General features: G+C 48.3%; 1 protein-coding gene across 1 annotated transcript; it reads left to right on the forward strand.

Annotated features, from left to right (window-relative positions):
* The first annotated feature begins 229 nt into the window (after positions 1 to 229).
* ATP6V0E1 (ATPase H+ transporting V0 subunit e1) lies at positions 230 to 21,965 on the forward strand. Its single transcript, XM_090288587.1, has 4 exons — positions 230 to 424; positions 3,770 to 3,817; positions 14,385 to 14,514; positions 21,497 to 21,965. Exons 1-3 carry the CDS (start codon positions 321 to 323, stop codon positions 14,476 to 14,478), a joined length of 246 nt encoding a protein of 81 aa, XP_090144713.1. The 5' UTR covers positions 230 to 320; the 3' UTR covers positions 14,479 to 14,514; positions 21,497 to 21,965.
* The last annotated feature ends 561 nt before the right edge of the window (positions 21,966 to 22,526 follow it).

Consider the following 22,526-nt stretch of genomic DNA (forward strand, 5'->3'; position numbering starts at 1 on the left):
AAGATAACGCTGTCAGTAACTACGGTCTTCTCCTAAAAGGACCACGATCTTATCAGAAAACTTCGCCCCTGGTGACTTGACCCCTAGGTCTGGGGCTCTGGGATGAGTGACGTCGCTCAAAGGAGCAGTAGCCCAGACACCCGCCAAGTGAGGGCGGAGCTCTGTCTTTCGGCCCCGAGAGGGGCGGAGTCGGCGCGCGGGTCACGTGGCGCGCGGGAGGCGGGCCCTCGCGCACGCTGGTCACGCGGCCCGGTGTTGACACTTCCGGGTGGGACCGAAGTGCTGCGGCGAGGTAGGGGCTGGCAGCCGCGGCGGCAGCCATGGCGTACGACGGGCTCACGGTGCCTCTGATCGTGATGAGCGTGTTCTGGAGCTTCGTCGGCCTCCTGGTCCCCTGGTTCATCCCTAAGGGTCCCAACCGGGGGTAAGTGCGCCAGGCCCGCCTGGGGAGCGACGCGCGACGAGGAGCGGCCGGGCCGGGAGGGGGAGGGGCACGGGGAGACCCTGCCGGGGTGGCCCAGACCCCTGTGCGGCCCCAGATTTCCTATACGCAGCGGCTTCGGCGGCTCGTGGCCGGAGCGCGAGGACCCCCAGCGGACCGTTCTCGGGAAGGCGTTTTAGGGCAATACCTTTTCATCGGCCCCGGTGGGGGGACGGCGTCGTCGTCGGAGATGGGTTGATCCCAACCCAAGCGGAAATGGGGAGTCGGCCTTAGATGACTGTAACCTGCTCCCCACGCCAAGGAGGCCACGTCCGCCTAAAGGAACGGATCGGATAGATAAAGGAGAAGTCGCCCTCCGCGCTTCCCATGTCGTCGCAGTGGCACGGGACCAGCCTGTGCAGCGACGACCAGCCCAGGCGGCGCATCGAGTGGGCGCCAGGGGGAAGCCGGGGCGCGATTTAAAGCGAGATGATTCCCGGGGGGCAGGGGGTGTTGGTTAGGAACCCCTGCGTCATACCTTTCGGAGAGCGCTGCACCCCTTGTGTGTGAGTGTAGCAGGTTCTTCGCACGACGGCGAAGAAAGACCTTTTTCCCGTGTTAAGGAGCTTCATCTGTTTTACAAGGAAACTTGTGCAGGGATCTTCAAAGGAGCTTTAGCACACCTTTTCTTTCTTTTTTGCCTTTTAGTTCCTCTTTTGCCTGTTAGTCATTTTTTCTCAGTGCAAGATCATGTGCGGTGAGACTTAGACTGAAGTCAGGGTTTGTTGGGAACACCCTTTTTTATTCTTTGACGTTAATTGGTGGCCTCAGTGCTTTGCACGCAGAGTAGGCATTCGGTAACTCTGTTGAGTGGAATAGAATCGTCTGTTGCCTTTATTAAAAGAAAGAAAATACTGTTACTTCCTGAACCCCCTTTTGCTCTCTGAAATAAACTTTGATTATTAGGCCTGTTATTTCCAACTAGTTTTAAAATAAAATATAATTTTGCTTTAAGAAGGAAAAAGGGTACGTGGATTTTATCATTTGGTAGCATTAGGTCCCGGTTCCCTTCCTCCTCCCATAAACCACCAGTTATATAGGGTCATCTTTCCAGCCTGTAACAGTTGAATAGAGAGTCAGAGTTCAGGGGTTATTAAAACAATTTATATTAACCAAATTAATTTCTTAGATGTGTTTCTCCTATGGGAGTTAGAGAACAATACAGTACTTCTTCGTTGTGTTTCTGTCTTGGACTCTTTCCTTGCATTACGGTCTGCGTTTCCAGCCTTCATACTCAGAAAAGCAGTTATTAAAGTGCTGGTAGCATTGACCCCTCCTTTCTTAAAGACCCCCCACCTGGGGCCCACCCTGCCCAGCCTTGGGACTGGGTGCCCCTGTGTTATCCAGGGTGATGAAATGCCTCCTGTAGCAAACCTGGGTCCGTAACGCAGTTTCTGGCCCGAGTGTTACAGACCCAGGCTTGACCTGCTGGGGACATGTTTTCCAGGTCTAAGTGACAGCCTCCGCCCCAGTCCTCGTATTTCCTGCTCTTGGCAGGATCAGCAGGTCCTAAAACACAGTGCCTCCTCGGAGTTACTGTATTACGCTTGGAGAAACACGGCCCCTAGCTGGGTGATCCCTGTGACCTTGGGCAGGTTAGTTAACTTTTCCACATTCTCACTTCCTCGTTGTAAAATGGAAATGTTAGCACTGAATTAGGACTAGCGTCCCTTTACGTCCCAAAAAGACTGCAAATTAACTTTTGAAATACATAAAGGAGCCTGGATTCCTTCAAGGACTGTTGTGAACTTTCAAAACAGGAGAGCCTTTTGGATTTGAAGGATTAAAACATCTTCGCTAAGGAGATAGTGAAGCGCCTTCGTAAGGTGCCCCAGGGGAAGGGAAGAAGGAGGACTTTGATGTTACATCCTGTGCACCTGAAGGCAGAAAATTGGGTGATGAGGTTTGCAGGACCTGGTGAGGCACAGAGGGAGAAAAAAGGCAGAAGGGACGACTAATCTTTGTGTAACCCAAAGCCCCTTTCTCTCTCATTCTTTTCTAAGACTGGGAAAGAGTAGGGTAAAATGAAGTCTGGGCCGGAATCGGCTTTCCTGGCCATTCGTGCACGGGCGTGTGTGTGCGTGTGTGTGCACACCTCACAACACTTTTATCTCAGGCACCCCTGCACACCCTTATCCTCCTTTTCTGCTTTGTTTTTCTCCATCTGCACTTACTGGCATACAGCTACCTGATGGAGCGATCGATAGTTGGATAGATATGTAGACAGATCTTGTGTGCTTATTGTTCTTGTCCGTTGTCTGTCTTTCCCCACTGCCATGTAGACTTCACCAGGGCAGGCGTATTCATCTGTGTCCTACACACCTGTCTCCCCAGAGCCTGGTACATACTGGACACTTAATGAAAGTCTGTTGCCAGTATATTAACCATAGAAAAGGCACACACAGTGAACTTGCAAAGGATGAGTTAAAAATAGAAATAGGAGTTCTGATTTTTGCTTTGGGGGCGGAGATGGGTCCTTGGGCGGTGGGAGGCATTGAGAGGTGTTCAGCTGCAGAGGAATCATTTAGAAATACTAATTCAGGGTCATGGTGGATAGAATGAAAGGGAAGGAGGAATGTTTTGACTCTGCTAGCAGGTAAGCCGGGTGAGCCTGATAAATTTTGGTGCCAGGGTGGGAATGGAAGGGGAGAAATCCACACAGGGAAGGATGCTCGAGGGACGGACCCACAGCATTTGGTGACTCAGGGTGCAGAGGAGGCTTGAGCACAAAGATGACAGATTTGAAGGTGGGTTGGGTGGGCAGAGTGGCAGAGCTGGCTTCTCGGGAGCAGGAGATTCAGAGGGGAGCCCTGGGAAGGAGGAATGGGAGGAGATTAGCGTGAATCCAGTTTTAGAGATGTTGACATTCACGGGGTCCGAGATCCAGGCTTAACCGCTTTTCAGACAGGAGTGGAGGTGGGTAGAGGTCAACACTAGGGAGTCACAGTTTTAGAAGTGTCATGTCATTTTGTGGTAGAGAACACTACCCAGTGGGGCAGTCCCTAATTGTCACTGCAGCTTTTATGTGTTCAGTTTAGATGGGTTCAGATTAGACAGCTAAGCTGTGGCATAACTCCATGTCCCTTTAAATAGAAATACATGTTTTGTTACTTAAACCTCTGCCAAATGCACCCCAGGATGCACTGCAGCCTGTGGGCGTGGGCACAGATTCAGGTGCATTTTCTGGGTGCACAGCCCCTGCTGGCTTGGTAACTGGGAAGGGGACTTGTACCATCCTGCAATGTTGGCATAGTTTGCACGTTATCTCTCTCTCTCTTTTTTTTTTAGAGTTATCATCACCATGTTGGTGACCTGTTCAGTGTGCTGCTATCTCTTGTAAGTATGTTTCTTGCAAGTAGTTTTCCCCTAAAATAATAAGCGTTTTTATTGGCATTTATAATGTGTCTGATGGAAAATGACATCCGTGGAGCATGATTGTTGTGAAACTTCACAACTGACTCATCAAAGCGTGTTCCTCATGAAGCATCTAGGACTAGTGTCCGAAGATTGACAATAGCACAGCTTTCCTGTGTTCAACATTTATATAATTTTATAATTAGGTAATTAATTACATAATTAAATAGAGGCATACTTATATAAGGACTGTACAGATATTCTCTCCTCTGTCGACACAAACATAGTTTATTTGGCACGAGTTTAAAGCTCAGAATTAGCTGGAAATTGTCGCTGTGATGCTTTATATTTCACTATTGTGAAGTATTCAGGCCTCCTCATTTCACTTACGTATCTTGCTGTGAAACCATGAAGCCATTCTTTTAAAAAAAAAATAATTTATTTATTTGTTTGTTTGTTTACTTATTTATTTTTAGAGAGAGGGGAAAGGAGAAAGAGAGGGAGAGAAACATCACTGTGTGGTTGCCTCTCATTCGTGCCCCCAACTGGGGACCTGACGTGCAACCTAGTAATGTGCCCTGACTGGGAATCGAACCAGCAACACTTGGTTCGTAGGCTGACACTCAATGCCCTGAGCCACAGCAGCCAGGGCCAAAGCCATTCTTTATTATGACTTGTTCATCCGGTGAACAGCAGTTGAGCTAGAATTGTAATCAAGTAGAATAAGAACAATTTTTAAAATTAAAATCAATTTTAATTTAGAAGTATAATAATTAGCCTCTATTTGCATAGATTGTATCATTTGTATAAACCGTTGAATGAAAACTACTTTAGGACGTGTAAGGTCATCCTCCGCATACGCTTTTGGAATCCTGCTCTTCGACCTCACGCGTGTCAGCAGAGGCAGCGCTGCACTGCCCTCTCGGAAAGATCTCTCCGGCTCCTTCCACGTTCCCCTTCCGTGCGTGGAGAGTGGAATCCGTCCCACTCCGGGAAAGACTGAGTAGTACAGACAATTCATGGAGAAAATTGCCACTTCAGAGTATTCAAAGGCCTTACGATTTCTTTCTTTTTAAATTACAGTATATTTCACATACCATAAAATACATCCTTCTAGGGATTTCTTTTCGGGGTTTTGAACCAGTGATTGTCGTCTTGAAGAGAGCTTTCTAGCTTCCTGAGGCTTCCTTATAAGAAAAGTACTGGTGTTGGCCCAGCGGTTGTTCAGTGCACACGTGAGGCAGGAAGTCGCAGATTGAGCCCTGTGTGACTGGCCACGGCTCTCTGTGACTCTGAATTTGTGAATTTCCTATGTCTGCAGACTTTTTTTTTTTTTTAAAGTGGGGATGAGCCAATCCAGTTCTTGGCATAAATCAAAACCCACCCCCAACAGTTATTTCCATCAATTTTGACTCTGTGGCCCATCCTCGGTCACTTCTTCAAGTGCAACCTGAAGCGTTTTCACTCTACAAGCGTCGCTGACTGGTGATAGTGTTTGCTGCCTCGGCACCGGGGCTCGGAAGGTGAGACGAGTTGGCTGGTTTAGCCTCTTTTTCTGGTGGGAGAGGGAAAGAGGCTCTCTGGGGTGGTAGCTCAGCCCCCAGAATGGAAGCCGGACAGGTGGCATGTGGAGGGAGCTAGCGAGTGTTCGTTCCCAGCACCAGCTGCGTTTGGCCCTGAAGAGGAAGCGAGAGGAAGTGTGTGTGTGTTATCGGGAATTCGTCGTTTTAGGGGGGGCGGCTGAGTACCGTCCTGAATCTTCTACAGAGATCCTGACCAGGGAGCTCTTGATCAACCTGGGAGCCATTGAAAATGCCTTTGTTTTTATTTCTCTGACGGTCCCTGCCCCTCGAGCAGTAACCTTGGTGGTAGGGTCTTTAAAAAAAAGAGAGAAAATAATTGCACAGAGGAATGACTTCAGATTAAGGCAAGATGGGACAGAAACATTTTCTGCCTGTCTCTTTCTCCATCTTTGAAATTTAGTTATTTTCACGACACCCTCTTTGTAAAAACAAGAAAACAAACTTGCAATCAGTCTCGTCCTGCTTATTCTCGTATTTATATGTAAAATGAATAACTGGACTGGGTTGGGACTCCTATCACTTTGAGTCTTTGTGACTCAGCCGGGAACTATCTGAGTCCTTACCCCTTGCTGTCTAGATTTTAGACCATTTTTTTCTTTGTGCCAACGTGCTTGTGACAGCTGTGTTGACAGTGGACTAGTCCTGTCACTGGTGTGTTCATAAAGGTAGTACATGGAGTTCCAGCGTTCAGTGCTCCTGGGGGCCATTTAAGCAGCGGTGAGCTGGGCAGGACAGACTTGGAAAAGATTTTTTTCTTTCCCTGGAAAACCGATTGTATAGCGTACTTAGCAAGTTATCTATCTGCAACACATGGGTGGAGTCCAAACCGTAAATATTTTACATACCTGATTCCACAAAGGGGCGGGATTCTATAATAAATTAAATTAGAAAGTCAAAGAAAACATCACTGTTTGGTACGAGTGAGTGTATGTCTTGAAGGACGACATACCCAAAGAAATGGGATTTCCTAAACAAAGTCATGTTTTGAAATACATTCATGGACTTTTTAAAAGATATTTTCTTTATTTATTTATTTTTTTTAGAATGGAAGGGAGGGAGAAAGAGAGGGAGGGAAACATCAATGTGAGAGAGAAACGTTGATTGGTTGCCCTTCGTACGTACCCCAACTGGCAACCGAATCCGCAACCCGGCAAAGAACCATTCAGTCCCCAAAGTCAGTGCTGCTGGGGTTGAGAAACTGCCCTAAAGGAAGGGATGGAGAGTGAAGAGAGGACAAGGCCAGAGCTGAGGGTGCCAGCATTTAGATGTACCGCTGAGGAAGGGCCAGCAAAGGGCACCCTTGAGCCTTCTCTGTTGAATGTGCCCTGACCAGGAATCAAACTGGTGACCTTTTGGTTTGCGGAACGGCACCCAGCTCACTGGGCCACACTGGGCAGGGCTACATTCATGGACTTTTAAACTGCCTTCTGTTTGTGGCTTTTTTTTTTTTTTTTTTTTTTTCCTGTTTTCAGTTTGTTCTAGCTGAAGGTTAGAGTCTGTGGGGCGTGACATGGTTGGGCTCTGAATACGCCAGGATCTCTGCCAGTGTGACAAGTTTGTGTTAATAGTTCAGCAGAGGAAAGTCAGTTTCAAAACAATAATTCACCTGGGGACAGGCTAAGGTCGGCATGCCTGTAAACCTTCTCAGAGATGTCAGATGAGAAGCCGGGTACCTTAGGACAGATATTTGAGGCCAGGAGGCTGACCTCCTAAGGCAGTGGCTGTCTGCGGGGGCTGGTGCTGGCAGCCGGAGGGGGCAGAGGCCGGGGGGCTGCCGTACTTCCTGCAGCAGACAGGCCGGCCCCTCCGCCCGGCAGAGAACTGTTCAGCCCCAAACGTCAGTACTGCTGCGGCTGAGACATGTGCCCGAAAGGAAGGGATGGAGCTGAGGGGTGCCAGCATTTAGGTGTACCGCTGAGGAAGGGCCAGCAAAGGGCACCCGTGAGCCTTCCCTGGTGAATTAGGGGAAGTGAGCGGAACATGTGGAGGAATCCGGGCAGTGAAATCAGCAGGCATGCACCCCAAAGGGGAAGTCGGTGTTCCCCAGGAGTGGAGGGCGCTGTCTGGAGGCAGCACAGGGGGCGCAGAGGGGTTAGCGCTCCCGTTCGCAAAGGCTGAGTTATCCGGAGGTGCGGGAGTGAGCCAGTGGCAGAGCACCCAGCGGACGGGTGGAAGAGAGGGAAGGCAGGTGTGAGGTGGGCAGAGCAGTTGGGGAGGAATCTGGATTGGAGGAGGTGGTCCTGGGAGGCTTGGGAAAGTTTGGGGGGGGGAGAAATTGAGGTAAACAGACCCGAGATGTGTTGAGCTGAGCACCTGCAGGTCCTGTGATTAGGCTGTCCCCAGCAGTGGGACAGTCAGAGGCTGGGGCAGTTGGGCTCACTGCTGTCGGGGCTGCTGGCCCTGCAGTGGTGGGGTCAGGCTTTGCATCGTTTTCGTAGTTGGGTTTGCCAGGACAGTGGCACCGTGATTGCCACAGCACTGATTGAAGACTTTCCCTTTCTCCATTAAAGGGCCTTGGCATCTTTGTTCAACATTCCCTGACTGCCCGAGTGAGCCTCATTCCAGACTGACTCTCTTCTGTTCATCGATCTCTTTGTCTAGCCTTGCGGCGATCCCGTGCTCTCTTAGATTTGCAGCAGGACGTGTAAGTCCTCCGTGTTTGCTCTTCAGGTTTCTTTGGCTATTCCAAAATAGCCATATACATTTTAGAATCAACTTGTCAGTTTTTACTAAAAAAAGCCTGTTGAGATTTGTAACTAGGGTTGTGTTGGATCTTCAGATCAATTTGGAGAGAAGTGACATTTTAACAACACTGAGTCTTCTGCTCGTGCACATGGTATCTCTATTTATTTAGGTTTTCTTTATTTCCTTCCTTCTGCTTTGGGTTTAACTTGCTTTTTGTCTAGCTTCTTAAAGTAGAGACTTAGATCATGGCTTTTAAACCTTTGTTCTTTTTAAATTAAGGAATTAATGCAAAATAACTAATGCAATGACATTCCCTCTAAACATTGTTTTAGTAGCTATAGCCTATAAGTTTTGATGTTGCTGGGTTTTCATTTTTAGAAGTGTAGTGTTTAATTTCCAAATATTTGGAGCTTTTCTAGATTATCTTATCAGAAGATACACTCTGTAAGATTCCAGTCTTGAAAACTGGAACATATTCATGGCTCAGCATGTGGTTTATCTTGATGACTTTCATGTGCACTTGAAAAGAATGTATATTTTGGAGATGCTGAGTTTTGGGTTCTCTAAATGTCGGGCCAGGGAAGTTCAGATCTTCTATATCCTTACTGAGTGTTTTGGTCTACTTTTCATCAACTACTGAGAGAGGGTGTTAAAATCATCAGCTTTGTGGATCTTTTCTATTTCTCTTCTTAATTATTTCCATTTTGTTTCGTATGTTTTGAAGCTTTGTTATTAGGGGCATACATATTTGTGATTATGTCTTCTTGATGAATTGATATTTTTATCATTATAAAATGTCCCTCTTTTATCCTTGATTTGATTTTTATTTTGTCTGATATTAGTAATCATACCACCTCTCTTAAGCTCACTGTATCGGTGGCTTTATATTTAGAAATGTGCCTTCTTGCTATAGCTCAGTCTTAGTTTTTCTATTCATTCCGACTGTTGCCTTTTAATTGACAAATAGATATTCATATACAATTAATTATTGATATAGCTAGGTTTGGGTCCACTCTTTTGCTAACTGTTTTTGCTTATCTGTTTCTTATCCCTGTATTCTTCATTTTGTGCCTTATTTTAGGTCAATTGAATATTTTTAGTATGCTGCTTTTAATTCCTGTAAGGGCTTTTTAGTGATACTTTTTATATTTTTCTTTTTACTCTTTGTTCTAGTGATTACAATGCTTTTAAAATGTACTTAGAGTTAATATTGAGCTACTTTAGGTAAATGTAACAAACTTGCAATATTATAATTCTATTTACGTCCCATCTTTTGTGCTATTGTTATCCTGTGTTTTATGTCCATGTATGTTGTAAAACTGCTACTGCGGTATAACAGTTTTTACCTTAAGGAATCATGTCTTATAAAGGAAATAAGAGAAAGACTATTTTCTTATTTGCCTACAGAGTTGCCATTTTTTGTGTTCCTCATTTGTTTTTGTAGATTTGAATTTCCCTCTGGTGTCCCTTCAGCCTAAAGAACTTTCTTTAGCATTTGTTGTGGGACAGACAGGTCTGCTGACAAGTCCTCTCAGCTTTCATGTCTCTGAAAATGCTTCTACTGCACTTTTATTTTTGAAAGATATTTTTTCTGAGTATAGAATTGTGGGTTCACCGGATTTTTTTTTTTCTTCCTTTCAAACAACCTTAAGATGCTCTTAATTTTCTTCTGGCCTTACTGTTTCTGCTGAGAGCTCAGCTGTAATTTGAGTAATTGCTCCTCTTGATGAATTCTTTTTCTTCTGGATGTTATCAAGGTTTTCTCTTTATCTTTGGTTGTCAGCAGTTTAACTATGATGTGGGCAGATGTGGTTTTATTTGAATTTATTCTGGTTGGGTTTTGCTGAGCTATTTGAGTCTGTAAATTAATATTTCCCACCTAACTTGAGACAGCCTATATTTATTTCTCATTTTTTTCTGCTATTCTTTTTCTTCTCAGACTCCAATTACACGTATGGTCGACTTTTTTCTTATATCTTCAGATTGGATGGTTTCTGTTGATCTGTCTTCAGGTTCACTAACTTGTCTCTATCATTTCTAGTCTGTTAGTAAGCCCATCCAAAGACTTTTCAGTTTGTGTATTATATTTCTTAGTTCTAAGATTGCCCTTGGGTTCTTTTTTTATAGTTTTATTTTCTGAGATTCCCCATCTCTAGTACCATCATATAGTTGGGTTTCGTATTTTGTTTAGAGTTTATTATTACTCTCTATAGGATGAGTTATATACAAGCTACTCTGCTATTATTTGGCTTTTATTTTCAGTATTATGTTTTCCATTTCTGTAGGAGTTCTTTTGCTTTTATAATTTTGCATACCCCCTTCCCTCCTTCCCTCCTTCCCTCCCTCCCTCCTTCCCTCCTTCTCTTCCTTAACTTAAGTGTAAGGCGTAGGAAAGCTCTGTAAGGCACCGCAGGGCCGAGGAGACCCAGGCAGGACAAGCCCGGAAAGGACCCGGAGCCCCTCGGAGGAGGTGATCCGCCCACCCGGCGGCAGGGGAGCCGTGGTGGCCCTGCCGGAGCTGCGCTGGCCCTGCTGGGTGGGCGGCAGGCCCCTCGGGCTTCCGTGCCGGCGCAGGGGGCCTTCGGAGCCCGTGGGTGCGAAAGGGCTGCAGGAAGGCCATTTCCAGGCCGCGGCTGTGGGACCAAAGAGCAGCCGTGTTTCAGGCCCGAGCCTGGCGGCCACGTGTCCCCCCACCCACCACGCCGGTGCCCTGTCCCCGCTGCAGCGTGCCTCCGGCTCCTTCTACCGAGACAGTGTAACACTGTGCTCCCTTCACGGGGAGAAAAAGGAGTCCGGGTGTTTGTCACAGAGCACGCACGACAGGGTACGGGCAGAGCTGCTCGGCGATGGGCTCGTAGGTGATCCACACGCCCCAAAGGCCTCGTCGGGGAGAGAGCCCTGTCCCTGGGAGGAGCGCACCCAGTTAGGTCACGTCCACTCAGGAGGATTTCCCTTCCCTGAAGCCTGCTGTGTGTTACAAGCTGCCCGCAGGAGGGACCGTCACCATATTCACTGTCTTGGGTTTAGACAGGGCGTGCGCGCCAGGGGATGGGTATCTCGGGGGACATCGTGGAATTCTGCCACCACAGAGGGGAGGGGGCCGGAGAGGCGGTCGGGACGAGGATGACGCAGTGCTGCGTGAGAAACGCCTTGGCACAGCACACAGGTGGTATTTCAGTCCGTGCTCGAATGCGCTTCATCTTTCTCACGAGAAAGAGGAGGAGTAACTAGTGTTTATTAAGTGTCTATTCGTAACTACGCCACAGCACTTTCACACATCCTGTCTTTATTTCTTAACATTTTGAGGCCAGGATTCTGACCTTCATTTTACAAAAAGCGGAACTGAGGCTTGGAGTTGTCAGGCTCCTTGTCTGGAGACAGCCAGCTAATATTTGGTAGAGTTGGAATTAAGATCCAACCCTGCTGAATACTGAACTCCATGTTTTCTAAGAGCATCTAATAACAGGCTGCCCTCGAAAGAATTTGTGTCATTGGATTGGGATGAGGGCAGGTGACAGAGATCATCTCAGGGGAGACAGGGTATGTCCCCTTCTGCATCTCTGCTGTCTCTTAAGGACCCCACTGGTAGAGGTCATTCCCATCAAGGCCCTCACTGGAGGGACAGTGGATCAGAAGAGAAGTCCTTGCCAGACTTCCCCACTCCGACAGGAGGCTGGGCATTTATCCGCGTGATCTGTGCGTCACTGGGGAGGACCCGTCCCCCTGCTCCCTGTTCTCACATCTGAACATGAGACAAAAGAACAAAGCGAGATCTGAGAGAGCCGGGTATAGCCTTTTCTGGGCTGGGGTGGGAGTTGTCCTTGATGCTTGGAGAATTCTGATAACCAAGAGCTGGGTTCATGATGAGTGGTCACGGAGAATGTGTAGAACGAAGCGTCCCAAGCGTGGCTCTCCCAGAGCGCAGTCCACTGCTGGCCTGGTTTATCTCTCACATGCTCAGGAGCGCCTCGGGGGTGGCCCCTCTTCTGATTCCTCTGTGCTGCCCGGGCCGGATGGGGAGCATGTTGTTGGTAATGATTGTGGGATAAACGGGGATGTTCGTTTCAGCCTGGTCTAGTGGGACCCAGGAGCCCACTGTTCAGCCCTATCACGACTCACTGGGAGCATTATGCCTCCTCGGGCCTCGTTTCCCTGTCTTTGGAATGAGGAACCCGGAGTTGACCTTGAACCATTCCAGCTGCAGCTGGATGTTCCCGCACCCACACAGCTGCCCCGGCGTTTGGATGATCTCATGTGGTTGGTTCTGAGGCCCGACTTCAGGTTGTTGGACGTGTGGAACGGTGTGGGTGAGCTGGAAGGTACAGCTCGTTCTCTCTGCTTGGACACATGAAGTAATAGAGTCATTGGAATATGACCTCTTCCTCCACCCACTTCCATCAATTCAGATGAGATTGTTTTCCCCTCCCAGTTCTCCAACGTGTTCCTCTGATTTGAAGCGAAATTTCAAGTCAGACAGGAGTCGAAAGGACAGGCACAGAGCTCAGCTGCTCAGAGGGGGACAATTCCTCCCTGAAATTTCAGGTGAACTGGCCCGGGCCATTTCCCAAGGAACTTTGCTGAGCTGTGGTTTGTTGGTATTTTTCAGTGAGATGTTTTGCTTGAATTGAACCATTAAAAATAGTGTGTAAAATTAAATTCAGAAGTTTCTCGGTGCTAATCTGAGCAAGCAAAGCAGACTTCCATCTTGCTTCTAGGTACTTCTTTTTTACCAAAGGCTTGTCATGGCTTTAAGCAATAATCAGCAGGTGGAGTCTTTGTTTCCTCAACCCCCAGGTCAACTCAGATTTCGCTAAAAGAAATGCCAGCCCTTCAGAAGGTAACTTGTAGTGGGAGCGCTAGTTTGAGCAGATTTCTGGGTCAGGAGCTGCTGCCACCAATTAGTGTTGTGACCACAGGCAGATCGTTTTGCCTGTCTGTCTCGGTTGTGGGAGAATTCAGAGGAAGGCCACCATGGGGCAGAGCTCCCTGGTCGTCAGCGTGCAGCCGGGACTGGGGGCTGGCGTTTCAGTTGGGGCTTAGCCAGTTACTCCCGTCCCTCACGCAGGGACGGCGACCGTCTGCGGTCGTGGGGAGGCCTGGGTCGGCCTGGGTCGGCCTGGAAGTTTCCGTGACTTAGCTCTGCGCCAGGAGTGGCGCGCGGTGCCCGAGTGTCCCTGTGCGTCCACTGGTGCTGGCCTCCCCCTTCTTTTGTGACCGTGTCAGATCGATGTCAGACCCCAGCTACACGTCTGGGTATTTTGTTTGTGTTTAATACTCTGGTTCCCGGGACCCATCAGAGAATCTCATCTGAATTGGCTTTTTGTTTATAAAGTGAGTTAGCTCGCAGTATCTGTGTTGGCCCGATTTCCTCAGGTGTCACATTACCTGTCACGGAGCCACCTTTTGTGGGGCAGGGTGGGGAGGGCGGACGCAAGTTTCTGGTGCCGTGCTGGTCACCGTGATCGGAATCGGCTCTTTGATCCTTTGATTGGAAGAGTCCCACAAGTGACAGCACACGAGGGAACAGAGGGCCAAACAGCTAATGGCCTGGTTGTGTTTGGCTTGTTCCCTCCTTGTAGGGGACCTCAGGGCCTCAGTTTCTTTGCTTTCGTTCTGTAGCCCAGTGGCTCTCAGACCTCCCTGGGTTACTGTATCGGAGATGAGGCCACCTGTGAGCAGTGTATTTTTCGTGTCCGACCCCGAGGTTGTATGTAACACGGTCGTGCTTCCTGCGCAGTGAGTCCGTAGACTCCGAAGCAGACACAGGCAGTTAAAGGCCCGCCTGGTTCAGCTTCCCTGTGGCCCAGATTTTAGCAGTGACGGTGGTCAGAGAAGGGGCGCTCCAGTGCTGGAGTCTCATTGGGAGACGGGGGGAGCCGAAATGCCACCGGCTGGACCAGGAAAAGTAGGGGTGTCACCTGGATTGTGGGCCTTCGTATTTGGAGGAGGGATAACATAACACCCATTTTTCCTGAGCGTGGGAGGGGTGATGAAAGCTGAGACTGGGTAAAAACACTTCGAGGTAAAGGTACGTACATGAACTCAGGAAATCTTAGAAACTTAGAATTAAGGAAATGAGAAAAGACAGAGACGCACTGAGCTGAAGCCGCGCGCCGGGCTCCCATTAGTGCGGTGTGTTGTGAACTTGGGTTGAAGGTTGGTGTGCACAGGAGAGACTTAAGTTTTACTGAAGCTGTTTTCTTATGTCCTCACTGAAAATGGGCCTGTTCCCACATGACTTCACCACTTTTTGTTGACATCCCTCCCCATGATTCTTTCAGCTGGCTGATTGCGATTCTGGCCCAGCTCAACCCTCTCTTCGGACCACAGCTGAAAAACGATACCATCTGGTACCTCAAGCACCACTGGCCTTGAGGAAGAAGACCCGCGGTCCAGTGCTCGGCCACCGAGGTGACTATATACCTCTGACCTTTCATGTCGTGTTGTTGGTCACTCACCTAGAGTTTGCCTTGACTTCTTCTCCGAATTTTTGGGGCATTTTAACGCTTGGCAAGGGTAGGTTGCTGAAAGCAAACTTGATCTGAAGAGCAGAAGTTAATTTGGAAGTTAGGTCATTTGCTTCTACCAAAGGATTTATCCACAAGGTTCTTTGAAATTGTTACCCTGCCATGTAAACCACAGTTTGGTGTCGCCCTGGCTGGTGTGGTTCAGTGGATTGAGCACCGGCCTGCGAACCCAAAGGTTGCTGGTTTGATTCCCAGTCAGGGCACGTGCCTAGTTTGCAGGCCGGGTCCCCAGTTGGGGGCGTGTAAGAGGCAACCTTTAGATGTATCTCTCACACCTCGATGTTTCTCTCCCTCTTTTTCTCCCTTGTTTCCCCTCTCTCTGAAACTAAGTACATAAAATCTTTAAAAAATAAAAACATAAATAAGACACAGTTTGATGTACAAGATTAAGTTAGCATGCCGTCTTCTCCACACAGCTCAGGGCAGTGACTGTTGATAGTTGGTGTTAACAAGACTCAGCAGCTTCAGGAAGTGGCCGGCAGATTTGAGATGAAGAGCATTTCTGAATGCGCTGGACAGAGAGCGAAAGGGGCGCTGTGAAAACTGGTCTTAACATCGCAGCCTGATTGGGTTCTGAGGGTCCGCGAGGTCAGGGGTGGTACAGTGGAAAGATTTAGTCGCTGGCTGAGGTCAGAAAACCTGCCATTCAGTTTGTTCCTCTGTCGCCAGCATTTTGCTAAAGGGACCGTGGTGCCACATGCTTGATTCGATTCTAGTGCAGCTTCGGGCGAGGCCCCTCGGTGGGGTGCTGCGGACCACGTGTGTATGGTGGGCCCGTGGGTTCAGGCAACGGCAGCCTGGTACTCCCGTTGTCAGGTGCTCTGTCCGCCTTTCGTCCAGGGATTTGATCCGTTGATGACTGTAGCCTGAATGAAGTGTTTCTGTAGAAATTGCAAAATGGTGATTTTCTAGTTTTATCGTGACTTCTGCATTTTAGTAGATGACCTCTCTAATAAGGGTGAACTTTCCCTCATCGACTAGGGTTATTTAGTAACGTTGAAATATAGCTCATACAGGAAAAGCAGAATATGTATTTAAAGTTTTTTGTGTTTTTTTTTTTAATTTTCAGAGTAAGTTATTGGTGCTCAAGTTCCTTCAAGGGTATCCAATGAGGTTTTCTTTTCTTTCCTTTTTATTTGTTATCAATTACATTTGTTGTCTTTTTTTTTTTTTTAATTAAGATTTTATTTATTTATTTTTAGAGAGAGGGGAAGGGAGGGAGAAAGAGAGGGAGAGAAACGTCAGTGTGTGTGGCTGCCTCTGATACGCCCCCAACCCGAGACCTGGCCTGCAACCCAGGCACGCGCCCTGACTGGGAATCGAACCAGCGACCCTTTTGTTCACAGGCTGCTACTCAATCCACTGAGCCACACCAGCCAGGGCCATTTGTTGTCCTTTTTATGTTTAATTGTTCTGTCTTTGGCCTGTGGGAGCTGGTCGAGACTGGCTTCTGTGTCTGTTTGATGTCAGTCTTGGATGATTCCCTCATTTTCTGGCATCATCAAGATGTCCCAGACCCCTCTGTGTGTTTCCTGGCCCAGGCTCGGAATCCACTGGTCCTCCGATGGCTTTCTAAACTTCCCCCTGAAAGGATCCTGGTTCCCTTGTCAGTCCTCAAGCCCAGCTGGCCCTGGTTTCTTTCAGTGGGAATAGTATTTAAAAACCAAAATCTGATTGCTCAGTGTGCCTCTTTCTGCCGGGGTGGTGTTGCCTCTAAGCCTTTACAATGAACAGAGCCAGGAAGTATGTAGTTTTAAGAAGAAAAACATGTGTTCATGTTAGTATTTCTAATTCAAATTTAATATTATAGGTTTTGTAGTTACTTGGTTTTACACTTGAAGATCATTCACATATACTGACAATCTTGGTTCCTAAAGACAGTCACCTAATTATTTACTTTCATTATCCTACAGTACATATAAAATACTTTCTAAATAACACCAATATAGCTACCAACTGTAACTTTATTGAGTGCAGTTTAGGATATCTTTCCTGCTTTATTTGTCCTTAGGATAAATAAAGAACAGAATGCTGTTTTCTGAGGTCACTTGAAATAATTATTTTTTTCTGGTGGTCATCAATTTGTTATGTAGTTAGATTAAGTTTTATTTTGTGTTCAGTTCATAGTAATTTTATTTGCTGCTAGTTTTGAATATGTAAAACATATTTCCAAAGTCAAAATTATAAACTGTATATTCAGAGAAGTCTATCCTTGCGGTATTTCATTTGGCCTAGGATAAGCAAATGCATACGTGTGTGTGTGTGTGTGTGTGTGTGTGTGTGTGTGTGTGTGTCCACCCCCCCCACCAGCTGTTACAGGAAAGATGTATTGTATATACTCCTCTGTAGCTTGCTTTTCCCTGAACACTGTAGTGCAGAGCTCACTCCTGGCAGTGGATTGGGATCTTCCTCAGCCTTTTGCAGCTATCGAGGTCCTTCTGGATTGTTTCTGGTCCTTTGCCATGATTAATAAAGCCACAGTGCCATCCTGTGCATGTGACATGTGATATTTTTGCTGATGATCTTGGGATTAGTGTCCCTGAAAATGAAATCTCTGGTTAAAGGTGAAATTACTTTTGCTAGATATTACCACATTTGCTTCCCCGGGGCTGGTACCATTTTTGCATTCCCACCAATGGTGTCTCAGCACGCCTGTGTCCTGTCATCTGGGGTTTTGCCAATCTGATACGTAAGTAGTCAGCTTTTTTCCCCCTCTTTGCCCAGGGTGTTTTGATTTCCCTCTTACGTATTTTTAAAAAATCTGATGCATAAGATTTTTTTTTTATCTGCTCCACCCCCCCACCCCACAATGTCTCCTGATTTCTCTCCTTGCTTTTAACTATAGTGAGTGTTTGTTAGGGAGGGAATGTTGCTTGGGCTTTGAAGCCAAGAGCTTCCAGCACTGCCTTTCTCTTAAACTTCTCTGAGCCTCATTTCCTTCCCTTCCGACGAGGCAGTTGTGCCTTTCGGTCCTGCATGACCCTGGGCGTGTGGGTCTTTTTAGCCTCCTGTGTCGGTGTTACCCCGAGAGACGAAGTCCTTGCCTTCGCATTCTGGCCCACAGCACCAGCTGGCGCCACTGTTTGAAATCCTGTGTTATTGGTTGTTCCTTTCAAAGCAAGATGCCAGGAAGTAGGCAGGCACAGGCACGTGGACCCTGAGGAAGAGCCCCAGGGCCCGCGTACCCCACGTTTGAGGTAGTGATCCCAGCAGAGCCAGGGCTCGAGGCCTTGGAGCGCCCACATCAAGAACGCTCAGGTGTGCGCAACCTGGGACCGAGGCAGGACTTCAGTTTTCTTGGTGGAAACTCAATAGATGGAGCCAAGTTCCCTTTTGAACTTCGAGCTTTTACACAACAGTGGGTGATCCAGGAGTGCAGAACCCAGATGTAGGCCTGTCTTCATCCGGGAAGGAAAAGTGTTCGATTTTGTATGTGATTTGATTAAGAGCCGGATTTGGGAAGTCGGAGCTGTAAGTGGACACAGTGTTCAGCAAGAGGAAAATGAGGAACAGTCGTTGAAAGCTTTAGACAAATTTCATACAGAGGAAACTGACTTGATCTGAACAACACAGTGGAACACCCAGTTAATGGTTTGCTCCTTGAATCACGTGACTTGCCATGGTTTTCTTCCACACAATGATGATTGACAGGCTGAGTGCAGGCGCGTTATAGTCATTGGCTGGGAGCCTTGCTTGGCACTTCCCAGAACGGTGCTCACCCCGTCTTTGCTCCTCCCGGCCTGTTCCCCTTGGTGTGAGCTGTCACGTCAAGCCCCTGTTTTTGTCCATGTTCTGTGTTCCTGCCGCCTTGGGGGTGTCGTCTCCTTGAAGTGGTCTGGCTTCAGAGCTGGTGTCCTTTAAGTGGGCGGGCTTGCCGCACCACTGTAATATGTGAGATGAGCTTCCGTGGTTCTCCACAATTCTAAAGGCGGAAGTTCTGTTTTATTACAAAGTCTGGACAGGAGAAGAATGGAGGGTATTGGGAATCAGGCTTCTGCCCTGGGGGAGCTGTTTTTCTCTGCATTCCAGAAATACTTGCGTGCCGATGGTGTGCATAGTACTGAGTGGAAATTTCAAGGGAAGCTCTGAAGGGATTTCTGATATGCTCGAGACTGAAACTAGCCGTGCTTGTGACCGGTTCCGCAGCGCACGGTGTTTGTGGCTGAAAAGCAGAGCGTTTGCTCTGATTTCCGACTGGACAGTCTGCCGCCACTGCAGACTCAGGCCTGTCTCCCTCTCAGCTCCCGGTAGCACAGCTTTCCCGTCACTTAGGGCCAGACCTGTCATTCCCCCAGTCTCCTCTTCCTCAAATCCAGAGGATCCTGGTAATGACTGTGTATCTGCTCCTCCCGCCCACACTCACTTCTGACCCCAGTCACTGTAGCTCTGAGTTACCCTGGTGGCTCCCTGCCCGACAGCCAGTGTGTCTACAGAACACCGCCCTGTTGACCTTCCTGACGGAGCACTTCCTGAAACAGCCACTGCTTGCCCCGGAGCCCTGTCCTGCGCCGGCTGCAGCAGGGCTGTCCCCCCCCCCCCCCGCCCCCCAGGTTCCCGAGGTCAGCGGGGGCCACGTGAAATGCTGCGCAAGAGGCTGTAGCTCAGCCCCGAGATAAGAAGGACTAATCTGCAGGTTCGTCCCGCTTTCTGACTTGGAGGTCAAGGCCTTCCCAGTCTGCCCTCTCGTTCTCTGCTGCCTTTTCCCTCCTCCGGACCCAGTGGTTCCCGCCTCTTTGTTTTCGTGTTCTTGACCTATTTAGCGTTACTTAACCTTTTCCTGCCTCTCACTCCCTGCCACAGTCATTTGCGTAGGAAGTAGATTAGTAAACACTCTTATTTTGCAGACATTCTGCCCCTGCCTTGCTCCACTACCCCATTCTCTTGTAGCTCTGCCCGGTGCTTTCTCTGAGTGCCAGCTCGCAAGGCCTTGCACTTCCTTTCCCGGCCGCTTGGTTTCAAAGTGATTTCTTCTCCCTAAAGGTGTCCCGCTCCCCAGTTTTTCCACCATCCATTTGGTGCCTTCCCTGGTTAAATGCACGCCCCTAGTTCGCATAAATGCTCCTGTAGTTCATCTCCTGCGGTAAGTACATGCCCTACACGTAGCAATAGAAGAGGAATTATTTTGTGAATTTGTCTGAAATGAAAAAATAAAGATAAAAATAATATGTATCTTTTGAGTAAAGAATATGTTCACTCATTCTTCCCTGAACGGAGTTCCGGGTTCTGTCCTCCGGGCTCTCGGGCTGTTTCTGTTCTCGGTTTAGCTGGGAGTGGCCTGAGTGATTCCCTTACTGCACAAAATGAGCGTGTAGACCCTTTGCGGGCTACTCTCCCCCACCCCATCTGTCCAGGGAGACGATTAGAATGTGTGCTTCTTAATTCGCTCCAAAATCAGACCACAAGCCTATGCCATTTAACATAATGCTCACTCGCATTTATTTTAAACTGGGTGTCATTGAGTGAAAATTATCTCTAGTTTCTATGTGGTTTTTCAAAAATGAAGACCTGTTCGGGTTTTTTTTTTTTTTTTTTAATTTCGTGATTATTTATTTGTCCAAAAAGGCCTAAACGATGAGGAAGTCTAACCAGTATGTGCTTCCTGGAAAATTACCACACAGAACATCTGTGTTCACTCTTCAGGATTCCCAAGTAAAATTCATAATCGGCCTGGAACTCAGGTCTGTGCAGGGGAGCTGTCTGCTGGCCTCAGGGCGGGGAGGGGAAAGGACCACTGGGTCAGAGGAAAGGGCCTTTGAGCCTGGGAGGCTCGCGCTGGGGACCACCCTTCTGCGGCCTGCGGTGTGAAAATGGTCCCCTGGTCACAGCTTGCGGTGAGCGCACCTTGTTTGCAGTGACCTGCCATCGTGGGTCCCGGCAGCCAAGGCGGCTGGGCTGCCCCGGTCTGCCCCGGCCTCTGGTCCACTGCTGGGCACCCGGACACTGGGCCTGGGGACCTTTCCTCACGCGGCACTGTGGCTTTTCCTGGTTCTGCCCACTGACCTGGGGAACCTCGGGGGCCCATCAGATCTCAGGACCTTCGGTCTCGTCAGACCTGCCAGCCACAAACCCTGTCTCATCCGAATTTAACCAGCCCGTCCCACCTGCACTTAACCCTCAGCGTTCTGGCACACGTGTGTCCTAACCAGTGTGTCCTCTTGTCTGCCAGCTCAGGGCTTGTGTGGCAGTTGCCTTTGGTTTTTTCTCTTCATTGGCTTTTTCACTTCAGAAGTAGCATATGAGGCCCTATTTCTATAGCTGTTATAGAACAAGCTTTCCATAAAGGGGTTCGTGCGACCACCGTTAGCAGTTGGCGTGTGAAGATGCCGTTTCTGAATGTTCACTAGCTCTGCAAAGGTGGTGTTGAAGCTGATGCTTCTAGCAGAAGAAACTCACGTTTGTCACCTACACTTGTGGTGGCAAGAACGGGGAGCAAATGAGGAGCAACTTCGAGTCCCAAGGACTAGGAGTCTGCTCTTCAGGAGCGTGACAGAGAAAAGCTGGCCACGCCCGGGGGACCCTTCTCCCTTGATGTGAGAGGGGAGGGAAAACACACAGTCTTGAGACTGAAGGGAACACGTTAGACTCCACCAGGGGGCTGGTCTCAGTCACTTTGCGCCTCCTCTTTCTGTGACAGTCAGACCTGCTTGTGGTCCTCAGTTTAGCAATACCCTTGGTCACGGGACCTCCTGTCCCCGCCCTGCAAAAGCCTGCCCACGCTTGCACATTAATCGAGCCCACTTTTCACCCAAGGGTTTATTGAGTACCTCGGTATTCTAAGCGATCAGCCGCACTGACTTGCTTGATGTTAACCTTTGCCCCCTGAGGATGCTGTGAGGACCAGTTACGAGAACGGCTTTGTTTTGCAGGTCACGCAAAGAATTCCTCTGGATGCAAAGCCGCCTCCACACACAGACCGCCTTCCTTCACTCAGCTGCCTTCCACGTTCACGCCGCAGTTGAATACCTTATTCTACAATGCAGCGTTTTTTCCTGTGCCTTTTGTACACTGATGAATGCCGTTCCTCCTTAATCCTAACGGTGCTGACGACCTAAAATGTGTGTGCACTCTTCCGAGATAGAAGGTGCCAGTCTTCTGAGAAACACACCCTCCTTGGGACCTGGGGATTTGAAGACGGCTCCTGCCTGCTCATGACACGGGAATCCACGATGTGTCTAAAAACTGTCACGAGATGATGACTCCGGTGCAGCCGCCAATAGGAGAGCAAGTTCAAGGGGAGCTCCGTCCCAACAGAATTACACCAAAGTATATTTTCAGGATGAATTTCTTACTTCTGCCATCTTTTGGAATAAATTATTTTTCTGCTTTCTGTGGAAATCTGGTGTCTGTGTTTGTTCAGCTCTTTTTTTATAAGCTTTTCTATCTCTAAATAATGCCTTGAAAAAAAGAGGCGTTGCGGTCTGAACTCAGGTTGGATGGATAAGACTGGCCCTGTAGTCTGAGCTGCCTGAGGACCGGTAAGGACTTCCCTTCATTGTTCAGTGAGCACCTGCGTGCCTGCGCAGCCAGGGCACTGGAGCAGTCAAAGATGTGGAAATTGGGGTCCATTCAAGTTCAAGAGCTGTTAACGCTATTTGGAGAGGATGGTCAGTCTACGTAGAACTGTAATACAAGGCCGTGTTTGTCAATAAAAAGTGTTACAATGGTGAGCAGGTAACAGGTCATTGCCAGCCACAGGGACAAGTTGGACCCAGTGGGTCACTATCCCATCACACCCTCAGAGCTAGGACTGAAGAAATCCAGTGAGGAAAAAAGCCTGGGGCGGGGGAAGTAATTCTTGATAGTACGCATCTCATTAATTCACCATTCACGGGGCTGTATTCGTTTTAAGAAATTCGAAATTAAAAGAGACCTAATTTTTACCAGCTCATGGCTTTT

Source organism: Furipterus horrens, unplaced genomic scaffold (genome assembly GCF_987537825.1).
Source record: "Furipterus horrens unplaced genomic scaffold, mFurHor1.1.pri manual_scaffold_10, whole genome shotgun sequence".
In the NCBI taxonomy this organism is placed as follows: Eukaryota; Metazoa; Chordata; class Mammalia; order Chiroptera; family Furipteridae; genus Furipterus; species Furipterus horrens.